This window comes from Theobroma cacao, chromosome 9 (genome assembly GCF_000208745.1).
Source record: "Theobroma cacao cultivar B97-61/B2 chromosome 9, Criollo_cocoa_genome_V2, whole genome shotgun sequence".
NCBI classification, from domain to species: domain Eukaryota; kingdom Viridiplantae; phylum Streptophyta; class Magnoliopsida; order Malvales; family Malvaceae; genus Theobroma; species Theobroma cacao.
Genome location: NC_030858.1, coordinates 2,928,069 through 2,948,678, shown reverse-complemented (window position 1 = coordinate 2,948,678; position 20,610 = coordinate 2,928,069). Strand labels below are relative to the sequence as shown.

Below are 20,610 nucleotides of genomic sequence, written 5' to 3'. Positions count from 1 at the left end.
CTAAAATGTATATACCGTGTTTCAATCAAAACCAATACTGATTATAAGAACAAAGTAAACCGAGGGGAGCAAGCAAAGGTTAAAGACGTCTTTTGAAACAGAGATTCAACATTAGTGAGAAAAACTTTTATAAATCGATAGCAATAAAATAATAGAAAGTTCTTTATCTTATCACCAAAGGTGGATGTCGAAGGAATATCTATCTATTAAACTTGAAACCCAAATACTCCCAAAGTGCAAGACAACATCATAATTTAGACGTCAATCCATGACATAATCCAAATATAATTGTTTTTTATGGATAGTCGTTCCAATAAAACAACAATCTTTATGTTTCACCGCCCCATCTATACATCCTCCGGGGGGAGAAGTTTGGTATATAAGGAATTTATTTAATTTAAAATGTAAAGAGTGGTGGGTCTCTTAAACAAAGTGCAAGACTGCAGGTGCCACCGTCTCTAAGCAAGCATCTAATACCAAACTCCTTGGCTGCATTCATCTATTTAACTTAACTGTTAATATTCTTATTCTAAAGTCCATCAGCAAACTAGAAATTTAAGTAGATACATATGATATGATTGATTTTATATAATTAAAAGCAGTCCATTCCGGCCGCATGTAACGTACGGGTACTTCACTCTCACAATTCGCAAAGCTATATATGAATAAATGGCAACCCCTCTGTTATCCTTAGCTTCTACTTTTCCATACCTCTCTCAAAGTTCTGCCTCTTTTCCCAACTGTTTCTGAATAATTCTTTAAACCTCATTTTCTCTTTGACATTCCGTCCTTCGGAAGGGAAGTCGTCAAACAAACACCATGTGTCTGTTAAAGAAGTGCCTTTCCTGTTTCAGGAAACCTGGTGCCTCAAGTTCTCAGACGTTGCCACCTTCGACAGAACCAACGATTCACTTCCAAGGGCAACCTCGTCTCCCCAAATTCGCTGTCCCGAAAAGCTACCATATTCACCTGACACCGGACCTCTCAGCCTGCAAATTCGGAGGTTCTGTCTCTATCCACCTTGACATCCTTGCTGATACTCGTTTCATCGTCCTCAATGCTGCTCAACTCTCCATCAACCCCGGTTCCGTCTCCTTCTCCCCTCAAAACTCTTCCAAGGTTTCCACCATCTCAACAAACTCTCTATAATTTGTTTGCATGTTACTTCTCGAGTGCAACTTTCATTTCCCATTTTCCATTTTCATTTAACGAGTTATACATATTTCGTCATGTAGTTTTCGGCAGCCAAACACAGTTATATTCAATGTAAGACTCGGTCTTGGGCTATTAAACGTCCAAAAAATTTTTTTTTGTTGACTTCTGGTAGTCAGTTTGGTTGCTGAGAATTTTGCAGGAAAAGAGAAAAAGACTCGACTAATTTCTCTCTCTGATATCTTTTGCAAGTAAAATTTTAGTCAACTCAATGGGATAAAGACATATACTTGTCTTGGTTGTTAAACAGGTATTTGAGGCTTTTAAAGTAGGCCTGGTGGAAGCGGACGAGATTTTAGTGTTGGAGTTTGCTGAGACACTTCCGAAGGGAATGGGAGGTTTGGCTATTGAGTTTAAGGGAATTTTAAATGACAAAATGAAGGGATTCTACAGAAGGTATATATGGAAAATTTTCCATCTTGATTAATTGCTTGTCAAAAGCAAGGGAGAAATGGGATATTTATTTCATTTTTGATCGTATCTTGAAATTCAGTACGTTTGAGCATAATGGCGAGGAGAAGAATATGGCAGTTACACATTTCGAGCCAGCTTATGCTAGACAGTGCTTTCCGTGCTGGGATGAACCAGCTTTCAAGGTGTTGTATGCATATTCTTTCCTTCTCGGCCCGTTTTTTCCTTATCTGTTCTGAATATAAAATTTCTGCTTTATTAATGGTATTTATATGCTGCTTCATTTAAAGTCTACATTCAAGATCACATCAATATTGTTAATTAGTATGCAGCTTCATCCTTTGGTATCACTAAAATTGTTTCATGTTTTTGACACCATGTTACAGGCTACGTTCGAGATCACTTTATTGAATGTGCCATCTGAACTAGTGGCCCTCTCAAACATGCCAGTCATTGAGGAGAAAGTGAACGGCAATCTGAAAACAGTTTTCTATCAAGAATCACCAATCATGTCTACGTATCTGGTGGCAGTTGTTATTGGTTTGTTTGATTACGTAGAGGATCATACATCGGATGGTAATGATCTGTTGCTGCTTATGACTGTCCAGCCCTGGTTCTTGCTATAGTTTACGTAACTGTATCTCTGAACCAGGGATCAAAGTTCGAGTATATTGTCAAGTTGGCAAGGCAAATAAAGGGAAATTTGCTCTGGATGTTGCTGTGAAGGCGCTTGGGTTTTACAAAGAGTATGTTTCGGATTTCGGTATAATCTAATCTTTATGGTTCATTGTTATTCCCAACTTTTAGGTCTCAAGCTGATAGATCTAGATACAAACCAGGGAAGACCTTTGGCTTTTCCTCAGTTATGTAGTTAGTATTTCAATTGGGAGCATGCAGTCTAGTTTATTCATTGTAATGATTAATTTCTATAGTTATTTTCATATGCCATACTCTCTTCCCAAATTGGATATGGTTGCAATCCCTGATTTTGATGCTGGGGCAATGGAGAACTATGGCTTAGTTACATATCCTGAAGCGGCTTTGCTCTACGATGATCAGCATTCCGCAGCCGCCAACAAGCAGTGGGTTAGTGCATATGGTGATGGTCTCTTTTTCGGATATACTTCCCCTAGACCCACATTGCACAAAATGTTTGACTAGTGTACTTGGTTGCTGTAAAGGTAGCAACAGTGGTGGCCCATGAATTGGCGCACCAGTGGTTTGGAAATCTTGTAACAATGGAATGGTGGACCGACCTTTGGCTGAATGAGGGTTTTGCAACCTGGGTATGTCAACTTCTATTTTTTTTCTTTTTATCACTTGCATGTGCTCATTGCTAATAGTTGTGCATTTCCAGGCGAGCTACTTGGCACAAGATGAGCTGTTCCGAGAAGGGAAAATATGGACACAGTTTTTTGATCGCGAATCTAGTCAAGGTCTTGGGCTGGATGGGCTTGCAGAATCCCACGCAATTGAGGTGAATAGGCACCGAGCCGGGTTATCTTTTTTCGATACAATTAACAGAGGATTGATATAATTTCTTGTTTCCTTTTACTTTTTTTGATCTTTAGCATGTTTTGCTTTGCAGGTGGAGATAAATCATGCCTCTGAAATTGATGAAATATTCGATATGATAAGCTACAAAAAGGGTGCATCAATTATCCGGATGCTGCAAGACTATTTGGGGGGGCAACACTTTCAGGTTGGTCTTCTGGTTCGTTAAATGTACGAGCTTTTGTATCTGTTAATCTAAGACTTCCTAGTTTTAACTTTATGAACTTAAAGTTTATACTATTATTCTATCTGGATTAAACCGGAACTTAACCTCATTTATTCCTGCTGTCAGAATTCACTTGCTTCATATATAAAAAGACATGCATGGTCAAATGCCAGGACAGAAGACCTTTGGGCCGCTCTTACGGAAGGATGTGATGAACCTGTGAGCAAAATAATGAATTCATGGACGAAGCAGAAGGGGTATCCAGTTGTCACTGTCAAAATGGAGAATCAGACATTGCAAATTGAGCAGGTTTACTCATGTTTGATTAATTACTTTGGCCAATTAAAACTTTGAAATGATAGTATTTCATATCTGTCAATTCAAATTCAGAGTCAGCTGTTTCCATTCTAGGATGACTTCATTTGATGTTAAATTGTTAGTCTTAAAGTTCGGGTGGTGTCCTAACCAGTAACGTAATCAATGGCAGTCACAATTCTTATATAGCGGTTCCCGAGGGGATGGGCAGTGGATTATCCCAATGACATTTTGCTGCGGTGACTATGACAGTCGGAAAAGCTTCCTGTTGGAAAAAAAATCTCAAACTCATGATATGAAGAGTTTCTTTTCAGACAGTGATAAAAGTAATGATCCAGCACGTTCCTGGATAAAGCTTAACGTGGACCAGATTGGTTTCTTCAGGGTTAAGTATGACCAGGCCCTTGCAGCTAAACTTCGATATGCAATAGAAAACAACTACTTATCAGTAACAGACAGACTTGGTAATTCTTATATTTTCTTTAGCACTTGTATATATAGCTCTTGGATGGTAAAATAGAGGTGTTAATGTTAAAATGTTATGTTAACAGGCATTCTGGATGATTCGTTTGCGCTTTGTATGGCACGTCATATGTCTTTGACCTCCTTGCTTACCTTCATGGGTGCCTACCGAGCGGAACTTGAGCATACTGTGCTGTCTAACTTGATGAAGGTAATGTTCACAATCTTGTTTAACTTTACTTCAATAATGCTCCTAGTCCTAATTCTGGCTCTTGCATTTTTGCAGATAACTGATAAAGTTGGAAGGATTGTCGCAGATGCAAAACCTGAACTAATGAATGACATTAAACAATTTTTTATTGGCCTTTTCCTGTATTCTGCTGAGTAAGTTATTTTTAAATATGGATGGACACATTACATGGCATGCTTGATTAGCAATTACTGTTTAAACTAATTGGCCGGGGAGGCTGTCCTGCGTGTGACAAGTTAATTTATTTAAAAAAGTGATTAAGAAACTATCATCTACGTAATCCAGTTCTTAAACTAAAGTAGGACTGGACAAGCAGGATCACCAACACAATTACATTTTCTTTCTCGTTTATTTATGTTCTAATTTTCTTACAGGAAGCTTGGTTGGGACCCTAAACAAGGTGAGAGTCATCTGGATGCTATGTTGAGAGCAGATGTTTTCACTGCCCTTGCCATGCTTGGGCATGAGGAGACACTGGATGAAGCAACCCGGCGATTTCATGCCTTCTTGGATAATAGAAACACCCCACTCCTCCATCCTGACATAAGAAAGGTTATTGATTGTCAAATATTAGTTTAAACACTGTCCGTCTGTTGTTTTCTTTTTCCTAGTCCAACGGTTGAGCTATGTAACATAACAGGGGTAACTCCTCCATCCTGACATAAGAAAGGTTTTTGATCTCAGGTTCTTGGGACAATAACCAAAGAACTTTACCTACTGAGCTTTTAATTGACCATGCTTGTTTGCAGGCAGCTTATGTAGCTGTAATGCAGAAGGTCAGCTCCTCTGACACAACAGGTCTTGAAAATCTTTTGGAAGTTTATAGAGATACTGATCTAAGCCAGGAGAAAACTTGCGTTTTAGGTACAGAAAAGTCCTTTTTTCTACTGTGATGCAGACGACTCGAATCAATAGAACTTGTGACAACCTTATACATGTTTTTCTATAGATTCATTGGCATCTTGTCCCGATCAGGGTATAATTCTTGAAGCTCTAAACTTTGCCTTGTCTTCTGAGGTATTCGAACTCTTTAGTTCAAAAGTTAGCTTTTGTCTTGATAAACTAAATACCCTGGAATTCGATGGTATCATGATCATTTTCCATGTTCTTTAGGTTCGTAGCCAAGATGCTGTTTTTGGACTTGCTGTTCGTTACGAAGGACGTGAAGTTGCTTGGAAATGGCTCAAGGTACTTCTCTTTCTTCTTCTTTTTCAGCTCAGGTTAAGGTTTTCCTTCTTCTTCTTCTCTGTTTAATAATTGGTATACAGGATAACTGGGATAGCATCTGGACAACATATGATTCTGGATTTCTAATAACTCGTTTTGTCAGGTCAATTGTCTCGCCGGTTCGTGCCCTGTCCTCTCTATTACAGTGTCTACTTTGAATTCTTTGTTTTGTTCTTGCTTACTCTCAGGATCATTTGTTAAAATGTTTACCGTTACTTTGATTGTTTTCTTAATTTTCTTCTCCATTCACAGTTTGCTTCGTCTGAGAAAGTGAAGGAAGTAAAGGAGTTCTTTGCAAGTCGCACGACGCCTTCAATTGCTAGAACCTTGAAGCAGAGCATTGAGCAGGTCCAGATCAATGCCAAGTGGGTGCGTAGCATTCGCAAGGAGAAAGGCCTGGCTGAAGTTGTGAAGAAGTTGACAATCAGCGAATCCTAGGGCAATCTTTCTTTTATTTATTTTATAATTTAACTGTTACTAGTCTTTTCCTTTGCTTTCATATGAATAAAATAATGGATTCAAGTAGGTCACAAGTACACCTTACTAGTAATTGGTTAAAACATCAAAGCGATGTTTATTTCCCAGACTTGAAAAATGGAATGAAAAACATCAATATTCAAGTTAAAAGGTGGAGCAACATAGACGCCCATCCACACATTATGCTGCACTATGAGAAAGGAAGCACCTTTCATGGCCAAAAACAATCACTTGCATAACCACATCAGCATTGGCCGGCTCATTGTGCTACAAAGGAGAAACATATGGTCCAAAGCAATCAAGGAAAGGGTGGGCAGAACAGTGGTCCGAGATACCTTCCAAATTTGCCCACTTTTATAAGCACCATGCGGTTGAAATAATACAAAACAAATACCTCACAGAGTGATTTTAACTCGGAGGCATAATGAATACAATTTTGCCCACAATGTCAAAAGCATGGAACTGATATAATCTCCTATTTCCTAAGGCACAGCTAAGATTTACAATAGCCAATAACTTGGCATGGTTTACATCAAGACTCTTGAAACAATGGAGAGGTACTAGAATGGTGAATGTTCTATAGTACATACAAACTGATACTGTCATAAAGCCATAGAGCCCCCCTGAAAAATCAAATGGGAAAAACTATATTGAACCATATGAAATTATGTCATATGGCAAGATTGGAGACTGAATGGTGGTTAACAGTGACCATCATGTCTTACTCTTGAACTTCCTTTGAGCTTTCAGATCCACCACAGTTACAGTGATGTTATCCTTGCTTCCTTTTTGCAGAGCGCGGTTTGAGAGGTATTCTGCTGCAGCTTGAGCAGCAGGATCAATTGTATCACCCCTTTCTGAAGTCAGTGTAGCACCGTTCTTTTTGTGCCACTGAAGTATTCGTCTCCTAGCCAGGTCACATGCTTCTTCATTTGTCATAACATCCCATAGACCATCACTGGCTAAAATGAGGCATTCATCTTCTTTTGCTCTTGGAACAAACATCACTTCTGGCTCTGGAATGATCCATGGCTTCAAATATCTATCACCTGAAACAACAAGCGAGGTCATTTCCACATTTTACTTACTCTGCCCAGTCAAATTAGTTATGACAAGCATTAATCCAGTACACCTAAATGCCCATATCAACAGAGGAAACACCTGCAACTAGGTGCATTAAGAGTTTGTGACCTGACAATAGAAGACTTTACATTTTGAGCAAAGAAAAAATAGAAGACTTTACATTCTATTGCTATTATCCTGCATGGCTCCATGAAAGAGGTACTCAAGCAACTAGCCTCAGAATGCTATCACAAGGCACTTAACATAAGGAAATATCGAACAGATGCATGGTTTTTAAAAAAATGACAGCACTAATAGTACAATTTGAAGTTAACTAAAAGTTATGTTAAATAATATTAATAATCCATTATTCTTGCTAACATTTACCAATCTTCTTTCAAGGATTATAATTCTTTTGAGCCAAGTCAACAAAGTTTTCTTTTCCTAAAAATTAGCTGCTCCTTTTGAACAGTTAACACACAAAAGAAAAGGAAAAAGGTTCTCCACAGAGTTTAATAAGGCATAAAATAGATACTGCATACACCACAACAATAAATAAGTCAAGTCTGTACAATCCTTTCTCACAAGAGACAATAAATTCAATGAAAACCATAACAGATTTTGAATTACTACCCTGACACTCCCCATTAATACACCTGAATGGTTAATGAGGCAGAACTGTGCCAAATTGAAGCAATTTGATGCATCAGTATACACAGATATTACAGCTAATGACCCAAGTGAGGCACATGGGTACACCAAACAATCCTTTCTCACAAGAGACATATGTTGGATTTTGCTTGCAACAAGATAATAACTAAGTTCACTAGAGACACACCATGGTGAGGATGTCATTTTGGGGATAATTGTCTTAAGAAATAAAGGTTCTCCCCCTTCCTTTTCTGTTTCTCAATTATGGTTTGAAAGGAGAAAAAAATAAATAACATAAAGTGGGAAAAGAAAAGAGTTCATATGCCTGAAGACATACCAATGGACCTTGACATTGCAAGAACGCCAAAAACTCGATGCCCATTCCATTGAATAACCTTGCCTCCAGCTGCTTCAATCCTTTCATATTCATCTTCTCGATTGGGCTAAGATATATGAACAAATAAAACAAAAGGGTATAAATCCCAACAATTGATTAAGCAAACTACAACATAAAAAAGTGCAATTCACGGTCTCTTACTTTATGATCCACCGACAAAGCCATGGGCTCTTTCCCACGACATAGAACAGCTCTTGAATCTCCACAGTTTGCTACAACAATGTGAGAAGAACAAATAAGGGCAACAACGGCAGTAGAACCAACTGTTTCTGGGGCAACTGGTTCTTGACTAGCTTGTCCTCCAACCTCAGCATCAACTTTAACAAAACAATTTGTGAATGCCTTTTTCCACAGCTCTTGGCAACTGTCTGTTATGCTTTCATTAGTCCAGCATTCCTTAACAAACTCTATTTCCTCAGCCAATGCAGAGTGAATACGCTCACGACAGTAGTTTGCAACCTGTGCAATGGCGAAGACCAAAACAAAAAATTTACTTCCAGGACATTTTGTGCATGATTTAATGGAAAGGAAAGAAAGCTAAACATGAAAGATACAAAGGAAATTGCAAAACTGACCTGGGAGCCTCCATGACCATCATAGACCCCAAAGAAGTGAGCAGTCTGATGAGCGAAGCCCCTGCTCGTGCCATCAAGTACCCGATCACCAATTAGCATCTGAATGGGAACCTTTAAAAACCGAGGGACAGCAGCAACTGCATCTTCCATCTCAGGTCTCCTTCCACAAATAGAGGTAAATCCCCAAAGAGGCACATATTCCACCTCAAATACACTGCGTGGAACTGGAACTGTTGTACTCAGCTCCTTTTCAACAGCCAATTGAAGTACCACTGCAGATGGCTTTTGTTCAGACCCATCTCCAATCTCTTCCTCAAGGCTTACTGCAACAGCGAGGGGTTCACTTGCAACCTCTGTTTCAACGTTTGACTCCACAAACTTGGTGGCCTTTGCAATAAAATCTACACTGCAAATACTTTTCTCAATGTCCACAGAACTTGGTGTTCCTACCTCAGAAGTAACATCGAAACCCAAAAAATCCTCTCCATAAAGGCTACTAGTCTCACTTGCCACTGATAGTGAACAAGAGCTATCAAGATCAAGAACATGATCACCTTCCAAGGAGAAAGAATCCTCCTCCTCCTCACTTTCTTGGGCTATAACATCATTACTAGCAATCCAACTAACTTTACTATCAGATAACATATCCAAAGAGGTAGCTTCTTCTCCCTTGACCTCTTCCGGCAGTGTCACCTCTATACTACTTTCTTCCGTCCCCATAGCAGCACAGTTACAATCCACATCTTCACCAGTTACTGGCTGGTTAGTAGCCTCGGTCGCAGAATCAGTTAATATACCAGCAGGATTTGCCATAAGCTTAAGTCTTGTGATGTCCATACGGGTAGCAAAGGTAGCGTTTTCACAGACTGAATTACCTAATCTAAATGGCACCGCGACCGTCGGAGACATCTCCTCCATCAAAATCCCTATCTGGGCAGTACAAAAAGTTACCCTCCAACCCCTCAAAAATCACACAACCTGTCATTGTTCAACGAAACTATCACCTTCTTCTGAAATAAAGAATGACAATGGAATGTGAATGGTGGGTTTTAACAGACCATTTCCCATGCCTTAATTAACTCAAAGGTGTCCCGAAAAAGGATGCAAGTTCAGGGGATGCAGCTTATGGGTGAGCTAAAAAAGGTAGTGAAAGGGAAATGGGTTAGTCAGATCTGGTCAACTACAAGTGGATCCAAACTTCCATTTGTGGAAATTAGTACCCCAATATAGTTACTTTAGACCTTGATTATGCTTTTTCCAACTTCTTCTTCTCTGGACTCTTCCTTATCTACCTCCATCAACTACAGTTAAGAAAGAAACAACTCAATATCCACAGAAAGCAAAATTAAAAATAAAAGGATAAAACTTTAAGAAAACACACGATCAGATCAAATTTGAAACCAACCCTTTATCCTCAAACACAAAAAGAACGACTTGGGAGAAAAAAAAAATTAAAAGAAGGGTCATGAGAAAGAACTCAAGAAAGGTGATGCCCCAAGAATCACAGGAAAACCCTAAAAAGGATAGTACCCTTTTTCAGATATCATATAAAGGGTTCCCTGGATCTGAGGCAACCCTTCTCAGCCTCTTATAAATTTTTGCTCCCCCCAACCCACTCCCTCCCTCTCTCTGTCAAATAATTGGCTACAATTATAATCAAGAAAAGGAAAGTAAACATAGAAACTTTATCTAATAAAGAATGACTACTACCTAACTTGTCAACTGTAGTCGAGTCTTCTTTTCCCTCACTCTTTTTAGGTGTTTCAAGCAAGAAGCTTTTAACATCTGGGAAATGAGACTTGGGAAAAAACAAAAAGAAAAAAGATCGAATAAGTAAAGCAAAACAAAGATATGGACTTCACTCACCATTTAAAGCAAAGAAATATAGAAAAACAGCTCAAATGTGATCATTAAAGATTAAAAAGACTTCTTTTCTTCACCATAAAAAAAGCTTGACTTTTTATACTATTTTCTTTGTTATTTATACATACAATAATAATATCTGGGCGTTGAGACTTGAAGGAGCAAAAAGAAGGAAAGTGGAGAAGAAAGAGAAGAGAAAAATTAAAGAAAAAGAAAATGCATTGATAAGATGAAAAAGACAAAGAGAGGGAGAGTGTGTCTAATGCGTGTGATAGAGAGCGAAAAAAGAAAGAAAGAGATGACAGATGTCAAATCTTGAAGAGCATATTAAAGCATCTCCACCCATCTCATGCTCTCTTCTTCTGTCCTTCCAATTTTCATGTTCCTCTTTTCATCCTCCAATCCTACAAGTCTTTGTCTAAATTCTATCTTAATTGCTTTTTACAAAAAAAAAAAAAGATACTTTCTATTATATGGTAGATTTTTTGTCAGGCTTTCTGGTGATCAGCATCTGGCATTTTCCCCTTTAATGTTGATTGTATCTTCCAAACCTTGTTTGATTTGATCCATCTCAATTATTTGCTATGAAAGTTTCTTTAATTATACAAATCACTTGGATTTTTTGGATTTTTCTCCTTTGGAGTGGATGGGATTTCAACTGATGGAAACAGAACTTCTTGCTGATTGAGCAAACAGGAAGTGAGATGAATTCTAATTTGGGGAGAGTGTGTTCATGTTTCATGCAAATCTTTTGACATATGCTTTATCCGATCCAAGTGAAGGAAAAGGCTGATCTTTTTCCGCATAGACTTTAATTTTTGCTTGATGGGTACAAATATTATTATTTAAACTTTGACAATTGGATGCAAAGGCAACAGTATAAACTTAATCACTTACCATTATCTTGACTTCAGGTTTGGTGAATGAGTACGACAGTAAGTCAAAAGCAACCCAATTTTACCTGCCTCAAATGAAAAGTATTCACCCACGTATCTGGCAATCTCCCTAAAGGATCACAACCCATATCTGTCATGTGGCAAGATCTCACCCAAACAATTGATTAAATGTTTTATTATAATTAAGTAAATGGCTAAAATTTGACATTTTAATTACTAACAATAATCACTTGGTTGCCCTTTAGGTAAGGGCCAGATTTGACCTTCTCCTTTTTAACCTTTGTTATCACTAGAAAGATCTACAAATCTCGTTTTCTAGTTTCCTTTTTAGTAGTACTACTTTTTAAGTCAATAGCTACTGACTTTTCCTTAAAGGCACGAACCCTCTATATTTTTTTTTTCCATAGATTCAAGGTCAAGATTTTCAGAAAATTCATTGTTTATTGTTTTGGGACATTTTTTCATAGGACCAAGATCACAAAGAGTCAAGCCTCAAGTCCCCTGACTCAAGAGCATTCTATCTTCTCAGTTTCGGACAAAACACAATCCTGTTTTTGGGTTGAAAAACGAAATTCCTGTTACCCAACGGGACATGAGAATATTGGATTCTAACCTACTAATAGACATGTCAAATCATTGATTAAAAGCAAAGCTGCTCATTTGGAATGACTCCCATCTTTTTTAAGTCTGAAGACTAATGCATCACCGCAGCAAAATGGGAATAAAGAAGTGTTGTTTTAAGTGGTCAACGCAGCAATTTTCAGAAGGTGCTTCCTTTGATGGAGGAGCACTTCATAATTGCATCAGTAGCCAGAAAGGGGGAGAGGAATTGCTTAAAATTGTTCAATGACCACATTCTCAGAAGTGGACAAACTTCCAAAAAGCAATCATACAACAAAAATACTAGGAGTACTACAATGAACAATTTACTGAGAAGATGTTACTTCCTCACAGCTAATTTTTTTAGTTTTTGCTCAAAGTAATAGTTTACACACAACAATAGGGAATCATTGCTCCCAAAATGACTATAGAGTTTCTCAGGAGTTTGCTATCAATTAAAAATTTGACCAGAAACTGCCACTAGAGAAGGCAAATTTACCACAGCCAACCTGGGCAGCCAGTGCATCAAGTTTCAGAACTCTGCTCTAACTTTCTAATACACAAAGCCTTTTAGGCTGAAAAAGAGTCTCATTTGCCCTACCAGTCAACTCAGAACTGGATTTTAAATTTTTTTTCTTAAATTCTTCTGTACACTTAACAAAGCGGTTCTACAAATTTGATGGCAGCCACTGCACAAGAACTGCAGATCTTGGAGGATTGCCTAACTTAAAACAAGCAGAAATATCCATATATCCATGTAAGAGGTTTCCTCTATAGTTACTTTATGGCAACATTGGATCACCTGTGGATGCAAGCATCTGCACCTCTGTTTCCTCGGCAGGGCACTTAGTAGAATAACCTACCCCAGAATCACCTGCAGATATCAACAAACTTTATCCATCTTAATAGAGAAGAAAGACAAACTATTACACTTTATCAAAACGGTAGGAAGTTGAAAATGAAAAAGAATAGAAGATAATAGAAAAATCCATTACCGTATATAGAATCAACAGATGGCTGTCCCATTGATGGATTTTTGAAATCTGCAAAAATAAAATAGTTCAGCAAGGTGAGTAGGAGACATTAAATCTCTTCCCCAATCAGCTGAAGCAACAGATCTGGACCAATAGAAGAACATCTGGATACTGCATATAAAACAAATACTATATATATATATATATATCCCTAAAGATTGGTAAAAGTTTCGCATTTCTCTTTCATATGCTTGTTCACAGTGATATTGTAATAAATATCCAAAAGAAAGTTCATTTTTTTCTTATAGACTCCACTAATAGAATGCTGCCAACAAATTCTAGCATCTTAAGGTGATTCTGTTACTGTCAGAATGTGGTTTCAAGTCTTTTGTTGGACAAATTAATTTTGCAGTCTTACCCAGTTGCCCCTAGTTCACAACCAGTTATTTCACTCAGGTTCTGCCAGACATTAACCCCATTCCAATCCACCTATAAAGTTCAAACCCAAATCTATATTTTGCCTCATCAAGCCCATTTCTCTTGAGAGAATTTTAACAATGTTCATGTACTAGCAACAGTTAATATGGGCAGTAAATTCACCACATCCCAGTAATCTCTTGTAACTGGGCTCAACTATCATGGATTGGTTTTGCACCCTGGCTCCATTCGCATTGTCATCCATGGTTCTAAATCTAACTCCATATCTAAATATCCACTTCTTGAGCTGTTAAAGGCTGTTAAGTAGTTGTATCATAGACACGGACACCTATTTCTCAAATCTGTGATTAAATATCATTCTCTAGACAGATCCAGAACAGGACTAGCAACTTGACTAACTGAAAACCCTAGCACGCCAATTGTCCCAAAGGAAAATGTTAAGGTGTAAACAAATCAAGGTTCCTTATCATTATGACATTCAGTATATCTATAATGCTAGTACAGCATCATTAAAATCTCTGATTTAACATTACATACTTGCTCATAAGATGAATAAGTAGGATATGGACAAGAAATTCAAGCTTATAATCAACATTGATATGGACAATAAAATTAAATCTAACACCCTTCACTTCTCTAACCGAAACCCAAACTTTCAATCATCACAGGCAAATTTCTGCACAAAATAAGTATGCTTACAAGCAAATAGAAACAGTTATTGCTGATAACCACCCAAAGAAAATGCTGCAGCAATTGAGAAAAAGGTTGAAATCTAGACAACTAAGTGACAAAATGCATACCAAAAGAATGGCGTAGCCCTTTGACAGCATCAAAGTTCTTGTATGTATAGCCAACAAAACTTAAATCTTTGGGTGTTAATAGCATCTGCATAAAGTAGGGAGAAAAGTTAAATAAATTCTACCATGTATTTTTGTGTGAGTAGGGACTCACTACTCACAAATTAATGTATCAAGATACAAATATAGAGGGAACCAAGCATGTTGATTATCATGGACAAAAATGTATATACTTCTCCAACATCAATGCAGTTGTTTTGGTCATGTGTTAAAACACAATATTTAAGAAAAGAGACCATTGTAATAAGATATCAATTGTTTTGTCAGTTACCATCTTTTGAACAAATAAAGTTTCACCATTGCATATTCATAGCATTCTCAGTGGACATAATAGTATAATACAGCACATACTTGCTGCATACTAAAAAAATGTGTGAATAAAATGATTTTCACCAGCTGGAAAGTACTGGGACAAACTAATGCGTAAGATGAGTATACAAACAGCCTCAATTGTTACAAACCTTCCGAGAGGGTCCTGAGCCAGTTCTTGCTGGTGCCGGATTATCCAACTGGTGAAAATTCCAAAAATAGTCAGATTATATATTTAATTTCACCATTGTTGACAAATACATATTGAAGAAAGTGATTAGCATTTGGAATAAGCAATAGCATAAGATAAAAGGGGAATTCCAAGTTATACTTCATCAAACTTCATAAAATTCTGAGTATCTAATTCCCCATTGACTTCAGGTTTAAATGCTGCCTCCATCTCGTAGAGTTTATCCCACACAACGTCCTTGAACCAAGGATGAGCCTGATAGAATTATATGTCAACAACCATAAGGAAGAAGAAATAGTTGGTACAAAAGAACTAACATGAATATATCCTAATCTTACTTTGATTTGGTTTGCCCCGCCAGTACCCAGTCTGTGCTCAACATCACACAGCAATCTACATATGAGATCCTTTGCCTCATGACTCAACCTAGAATCTTCAGGAAATCTTAGGTGATTTCTCCAATGCACAATCTGACAATCATTGACGACCAAAATCAGAAAAAAAAAATAATATCTTCATCAAGTTTACCATAGAGAAATCGTTAAATCAAAGTAATCATTGTGCATAGGTTTTACTTTTAAGCTTTTCAGGAAAAATACTCAACAATTAACAGCCTAATAGAAAAGTGACCTAGTTTCAGAATGCTTGCAAAACACACCATCAAGCACGATGCTGGGTAAGACACCAACAACCTAATTATGCTGTACAAGCAAGCACTTTGCACAATTTGAATACGTAGAAGTAAATGCATTTTTAGTGAACTAAATACAATATTATCAGCATAACATTGTATATATAAAAGCAGATTACACATCTAGGCTTTATCAAGCATTAAAATCGTTTAATACTAGCAGTCTCCATCTGTAAAGGAAACGATTTTATATTATAAACTAGCCCAAATTAAAAAGTAAATGCATTTTTAGTGGTGGACTAAATACAATATTATCAGCATACCATTGTATATATAAAAGCAGATAACACATCTAGGCTTTATCAAGCATTAAAATCGTTTAATACTAGCAGTCTCCATCTGTCATGGAAAAGATTTTATATTATAAGCTAGCCCAAGTTGGAAAGAAGAAAATTCAGCTCAGTGGAGTATCCTGAATTTGGAGAGAGCACAAAAAAGAAAGATAGTCTAATGACAACAAATCAAAGATCAACTGAATGAAATTGACTGAAATGGGAATCATTCTATCGGAGCTGAGAAAATAAAGCCAGATAGAAGTGTGTTACCTTCCTGCATGTGGTAATTGGATCATCTGAATAAAATGGTGGATATCCAATTAGCATTTCATACATTATCGCTCCTAGTGACCACCTACAAGTCCAACAGAAAAGGTGGCATTATTTAAGTTATGGTATGAGAACTTCACAGAGAAACCTGTGTCTATGCAAAGAAAACAAATAGAACTTTCAGCAACTGGTTAGCTCCTTAATACAAATTTGTTGCTGGAAAAAGATGATGGATGGTATACAGTTTGAAAAGTAGAACAGATATGCCTCATGCACGAAGATAAAACTTCGAAATGGAGAACAAGTAATAAATACAGTTGCAACCATAAGAGTGAAAGATAATTGAAAAAGAAATATAACTAACCAGTCACATTCCATGCCATATCCTTTCTTCAGTAACACTTCAGGAGCAATGTAATCAGGCGTTCCCACAGTTGAAAATGCCTTCAAAGAGAAACATAAAAAACCAATCTTCACAATTACTGGAATTACAGCTTTACCAACTGAACTAATTGTTTCAAACCATAAAATGATTGCATTACTACTGACGCAGCTAATCAATGACAAATTTACCAAAAACTTTTGTCACTCTCTAAGTTTTAAGATTCATTAATTCTAGTCAACAGTATTGCTATTTACAAATGCCTTTGTAAGGGAAAGAAACTTTAACAAAATTGCATATATGAGTGATGTGTGCCATTAGTTTTCAGGCAGTAAGTCCAGTACATTATTGAAACAGTTCATATGTTTGGAGTGTGTAGCAGTGAACTGCTGAGTCCAAAAAACCATTGTCATTAAGTCAAAAGGGGGATAAAGGAGGGCAAAGCCTCAGTAGGAACTAGTGAACTTAGGCAAAACACAAACATGTGTATAAACAACCTTCTGGATTGTTATGTTTCACTTCAAGGTTTGATAAAGAATGGAAATAAGTGCCGTTAGTGAGCGATAGAAGGGGCCAACAACCAAGAGTCAAAACTGAAACTTGGCACATGAGAAACTTGAAAGGTTAATATTATACCATTATGAGCTTTAATTAACTAAAGTGTTTGAAAATTTTCAAGCCACTGCCCTATTGATAATTGCAACACATCTGGAAATGTATTTTGACAATACATGCATTACAAACAATATAACCATGAAGTAAATTGCGTACATACCAACTTTCTTCTATTCATCTGCCAATGCTGAAGCTGTTCACGAGGGCTTCTCCAACTGCTCTTATTATCCGCATCAGGAATACATCCATCAATGTCCATAGGTTCTGTCATATTTTCATCATCCATGGGCTTATTCTCATGGATTGCTGGTAAAGTCATACAATCAAGAGGCTTACAAAGGCCAAAATCTGATAACTTCATGTGACCATTTTTGTCCAGAAGAAGGTTGTCAGGTTTAATGTCTCTGGAAAGAGAGTGGATGTGACAAATGAGATTGGGTAAAACATAACTTGTAACAATTATCAACAGAAATGAGGTATCTTGCTTCAAATGTTAAACGGGCATCGTAGGGAAAGCTAAATATTAACCTGTGAATGTAATTATGTTTGTGAATAGACTCGATGGCCAAGACACTTTGAGCAATGTAAAACTTAGCCACATTTTCAGTTAAGGTATCCTCCCTCATCAGCAGTGTCATCATATCACCACCAGGAAGATATTCCATGATTAAATATAAGTATTCAGCATCCTGAAATGAATAATAAAGTTTTACTATGCAGTGGCTCGCAACTTCTGCCAGCAAGTTCCTCTCAGCTCTAACATGTTCCACCTAAGGAGTTAAAATACATTTTATTAGATTAGCAGTGTATGAAAGGACTCTAATGGAAATTGACAAAATTGTCAAATTCTAAAGCATCTGATATTTATATGTTAGGTATCACCCAATGAGCAGATAACAACTGAAAATCAGGGGAAAATAGAAAAGAGATACACAATCATGCCTTAATGTGATGTAGTATACAACAAACTTGAAGTTAGTTTTAAAATCAAAAGAAGTTGATTTGCAGTGAGTGTCACCAAGAGGTAACATTTAGACAGATAATCTACAAAAGTTCCACTCTCCTCAACTCTAACTTCACAGATATCAATTATATGAATGGCAATTTGCATGTTACCTGTCCTCTCATAAGCATTTCGGATTTCTTTAACTTCTTCATTGCATAAATATTTCCAGATTTCTTCTCCCTACACAAGCGAACCTGCAGAAAAAGTATAAGCAATAATATACTCAGGGCAGCCATTCCATGAATGGTGGTATAAATAAGAAGCAGAAGAGCAACACATGGTTCCAAATAAAAGGCACTATGCAGCTTATATTAGAAACACGGATAGTTTGACACATAGCAAGCATCAGTAGCATTCTAACCTCACCAAAGGCTCCCCTGCCAATAATGGTCAAAAGATCAAAATCATCCGCACAAATCTTGTGCCTTTTAAGTCTCATAAACTCTGTCTCTTTCCGCTCTAAATCTTTTATAAGATTGATCTGTTCCTCCTTGGGCACATCTGAAGCAGCTAACTTTCTCTCCAGGATCCATCGTCTGCAATGAAACTAACTCATGTTATTAACTTGAAATCTGCATTATCAATTCCAAGCCTACAAATACTCACAAAATTTTGGAAAAGTATACACCAGGAGAAAAACAATGTTACAAGCAATAAGAAGCTAATTGCAATAAATCTCAATTCCCAATAAACCAAAAATCATATTCTAGCATTGGTTCATGAATTCTTTATCAAATAAAGTTGAAAGGATCATACACCAGATGTAATTAGTAGGTTTATTGTGGATAAATGATAAAGATAATAAATTTGACTTGGAAATCTAAATACTAAAATCTGCATGCTGAACAAAAAACAATATCAGGGTTGTGATGAATTTCTATAAACCAATTTAAGTATTGGAATCCAGAAGTTTTTCAACAACTAAAATGTGCACATCCTACACATCAATGAAGCAACACATGCTTCCTTCATTGTCTTGATTGAATATATATTGGAATGCATATGTATCTCATGACAAATCACATAGAAAACAACAGCAAGACAAATCACAAAACATTCAATATACAAAATTTATATTAGTCCCAAATTTTCCATCATTTTCCAAAATAAAAACCTTGCCGTAGAACATTATTATTATTATTATTATTATTTTCCCTAAAGGACACGAGTAACAGAAAAGGTAAATCTATGACCTTGAATATCAATACTACATAGAAATGTTTGGATCATCACATTGCCAACTCGTAAAGGCCTGTAATAGACTGTTAATAGTAACTTCCAACTGGAGCAACTTTGCATTGATAATTAAATCAAGCACCAGATCAGATTTAATAAGCCCCTACCATTAATTGGTAAGACAAGTAAGGAAAAATACACAAAAATCTTTCCGATACTTTGAAATCCAATATTTCAAGAACTCATCTGATCTGGGAAACAGCTCAATTACTCCTATTAAATGCTCCAATTCCTAACAAAGAAACCTGATTTGACATTTCCCCACTCCCCAAACACAGACAGAAAAAAAATGGAACTAAGCCACATACAAAACAAGACCAGCAACAGCTCCTGAGCTCAAAACCAGAAAATAAAATAAAATAAGAAGCAATTGAAGAAGTTAGGTTCAGTTGACTACAAAGTTCATTGATTCCACCAAAAAAATGCACTAATCTAAGTACCTAACATTCAAAAATCCTATCTTTTTTGATTTCTCAGGAACCAAATATAGCTGATAACAATGCAAAAAAATAAATTTTGTTAAAAATAAATAAAAAGATTACCTTTCTTTGCGTTCTTTAATATTCTTCGTCTGAGCTCTATAATGATTCTCAATAAACTGTTTAGCCGCCGCCACTTTCTCCATCGTCAAGCTTGACCCTAACACCTCCTTTTCTCCGCTCTCTTCTTCCTCTATGCCCTCCATTTCCTCTCTCTCTCTCTCTCTCTCTCTCTCTCTGAATAGCTCTCTGTGTCTCTCTCTCTCTACAGATATAAATATTTATATTTATATATTTGCTATTCTAAAAGCTCTCAACTTTTCTCTCTCTCACTTGAAAGAAAAACACAAACTTCCTCATTTACTGCAACAGAGCCAACAGGGAGACGATGGAAGAGAAACCAGAGCTCTTTCACTGGTCTTCCTCTTTGTCGTCTACATCCACTCTTACGCTCCTTTCCTTTATACACCAATAAAAATATTCCACGTCGGCTATTGCTAGCGTGGCGGTATTCTCTGGAACGGATTTAGGGTGGGATTGGGAGCAGGGGAGGTGAGGCCTTTTTCTTTATTTGTTTTTATTTATGAAGCAATAAGTTTAAGGAGTGTTGTCAGCGTATGAGTAGGGGAACTCTCAGGCGCGGTGACGCACGCGTGAGTTTCACTTCGAGGTGTGGTGGAGAGAGGCGTCGTTTTCCGGTCATAAATGATATTTTGACACATTTTTGGACAAGAAAGCTGCAAGGAGGGCCCACCGTGTGTTGGGTTGTG

The 20,610-nt window shown here is 37.1% G+C and overlaps 3 protein-coding genes across 6 annotated transcripts; 1 reads left to right on the top strand and 2 right to left on the bottom strand.

Moving 5' to 3' along the window:
- On the top strand, nucleotides 722-6,323 carry LOC18588103 (aminopeptidase M1). The gene is made up of 19 exons (XM_018127147.1): nucleotides 722-1,119; nucleotides 1,463-1,608; nucleotides 1,706-1,808; nucleotides 2,010-2,199; nucleotides 2,276-2,369; nucleotides 2,556-2,709; nucleotides 2,805-2,909; nucleotides 2,981-3,100; nucleotides 3,212-3,325; nucleotides 3,470-3,652; nucleotides 3,831-4,122; nucleotides 4,210-4,331; nucleotides 4,407-4,504; nucleotides 4,745-4,922; nucleotides 5,120-5,234; nucleotides 5,320-5,387; nucleotides 5,484-5,558; nucleotides 5,639-5,716; nucleotides 5,850-6,323. Exons 1-19 carry the CDS (start codon nucleotides 820-822, stop codon nucleotides 6,033-6,035), a joined length of 2,721 nt encoding a protein of 906 aa, XP_017982636.1. The 5' UTR covers nucleotides 722-819; the 3' UTR covers nucleotides 6,036-6,323.
- On the bottom strand, nucleotides 6,407-10,812 carry LOC18588102 (probable protein phosphatase 2C 53). 4 transcript variants are annotated; one of them, XM_007012289.2, is made up of 7 exons: nucleotides 10,751-10,812; nucleotides 10,470-10,557; nucleotides 10,001-10,060; nucleotides 8,760-9,737; nucleotides 8,326-8,643; nucleotides 8,125-8,230; nucleotides 6,407-7,123 (listed from the first exon to the last, which is right to left on the bottom strand). In XM_007012289.2, the coding sequence occupies exons 4-7, from the start codon at nucleotides 9,675-9,677 to the stop codon at nucleotides 6,789-6,791; spliced, it is 1,677 nt and encodes a 558-aa protein (XP_007012351.2). In that variant the 5' UTR covers nucleotides 9,678-9,737; nucleotides 10,001-10,060; nucleotides 10,470-10,557; nucleotides 10,751-10,812; the 3' UTR covers nucleotides 6,407-6,788. The 4 variants fall into 4 exon arrangements, with proteins under 4 accessions (XP_007012351.2, XP_007012355.2, XP_017982632.1 ...); XM_007012293.2 differs by having other exon boundaries at nucleotides 10,475-10,557; XM_018127143.1 differs by lacking the exon at nucleotides 10,470-10,557 and having other exon boundaries at nucleotides 8,760-10,060; nucleotides 10,751-10,810.
- LOC18588101 (serine/threonine-protein kinase tricorner) lies at nucleotides 12,432-20,126 on the bottom strand. Its single transcript, XM_007012286.2, has 13 exons — nucleotides 19,904-20,126; nucleotides 18,487-18,661; nucleotides 18,236-18,319; nucleotides 17,648-17,889; nucleotides 17,280-17,523; nucleotides 16,487-16,566; nucleotides 16,123-16,207; nucleotides 15,225-15,356; nucleotides 15,028-15,141; nucleotides 14,849-14,896; nucleotides 14,331-14,415; nucleotides 13,114-13,161; nucleotides 12,432-12,992 (listed from the first exon to the last, which is right to left on the bottom strand). Exons 1-13 carry the CDS (start codon nucleotides 20,044-20,046, stop codon nucleotides 12,901-12,903), a joined length of 1,572 nt encoding a protein of 523 aa, XP_007012348.1. The 5' UTR covers nucleotides 20,047-20,126; the 3' UTR covers nucleotides 12,432-12,900.

Bases quoted from the DNA above. Each gene is read 5' to 3' on its own strand.
- LOC18588101 (XM_007012286.2), bottom strand. From the start codon at position 20,046: ATGGAGGGCATAGAGGAAGAAGAGAGCGGAGAAAAGGAGGTGTTAGGG. The intron at 17,524-17,647 runs GTTAATATTTAG...CTCTCTTTCCAG, and splicing joins AAACATAATTACATTCACAG to AGACATTAAACCTGACAACC. The intron at 16,567-17,279 runs GTATGTACGCAA...TTCTCTTTGAAG, and splicing joins AGATGAATAGAAGAAAGTTG to GCATTTTCAACTGTGGGAAC.
- LOC18588103 (XM_018127147.1), top strand. From the start codon at position 820: ATGTGTCTGTTAAAGAAGTGCCTTTCCTGTTTCAGGAAACCTGGTGCC. The intron at 4,505-4,744 runs GTAAGTTATTTT...ATTTTCTTACAG, and splicing joins CTTTTCCTGTATTCTGCTGA to GAAGCTTGGTTGGGACCCTA. The intron at 4,923-5,119 runs GTTATTGATTGT...GCTTGTTTGCAG, and splicing joins TCCATCCTGACATAAGAAAG to GCAGCTTATGTAGCTGTAAT.
- LOC18588102 (XM_007012289.2), bottom strand. From the start codon at position 9,677: ATGGAGGAGATGTCTCCGACGGTCGCGGTGCCATTTAGATTAGGTAAT. The intron at 8,231-8,325 runs GTAAGAGACCGT...CATATATCTTAG, and splicing joins CTTTGTCGGTGGATCATAAA to CCCAATCGAGAAGATGAATA. The intron at 7,124-8,124 runs GTATGTCTTCAG...TTGTTGTTTCAG, and splicing joins TGCAATGTCAAGGTCCATTG to GTGATAGATATTTGAAGCCA.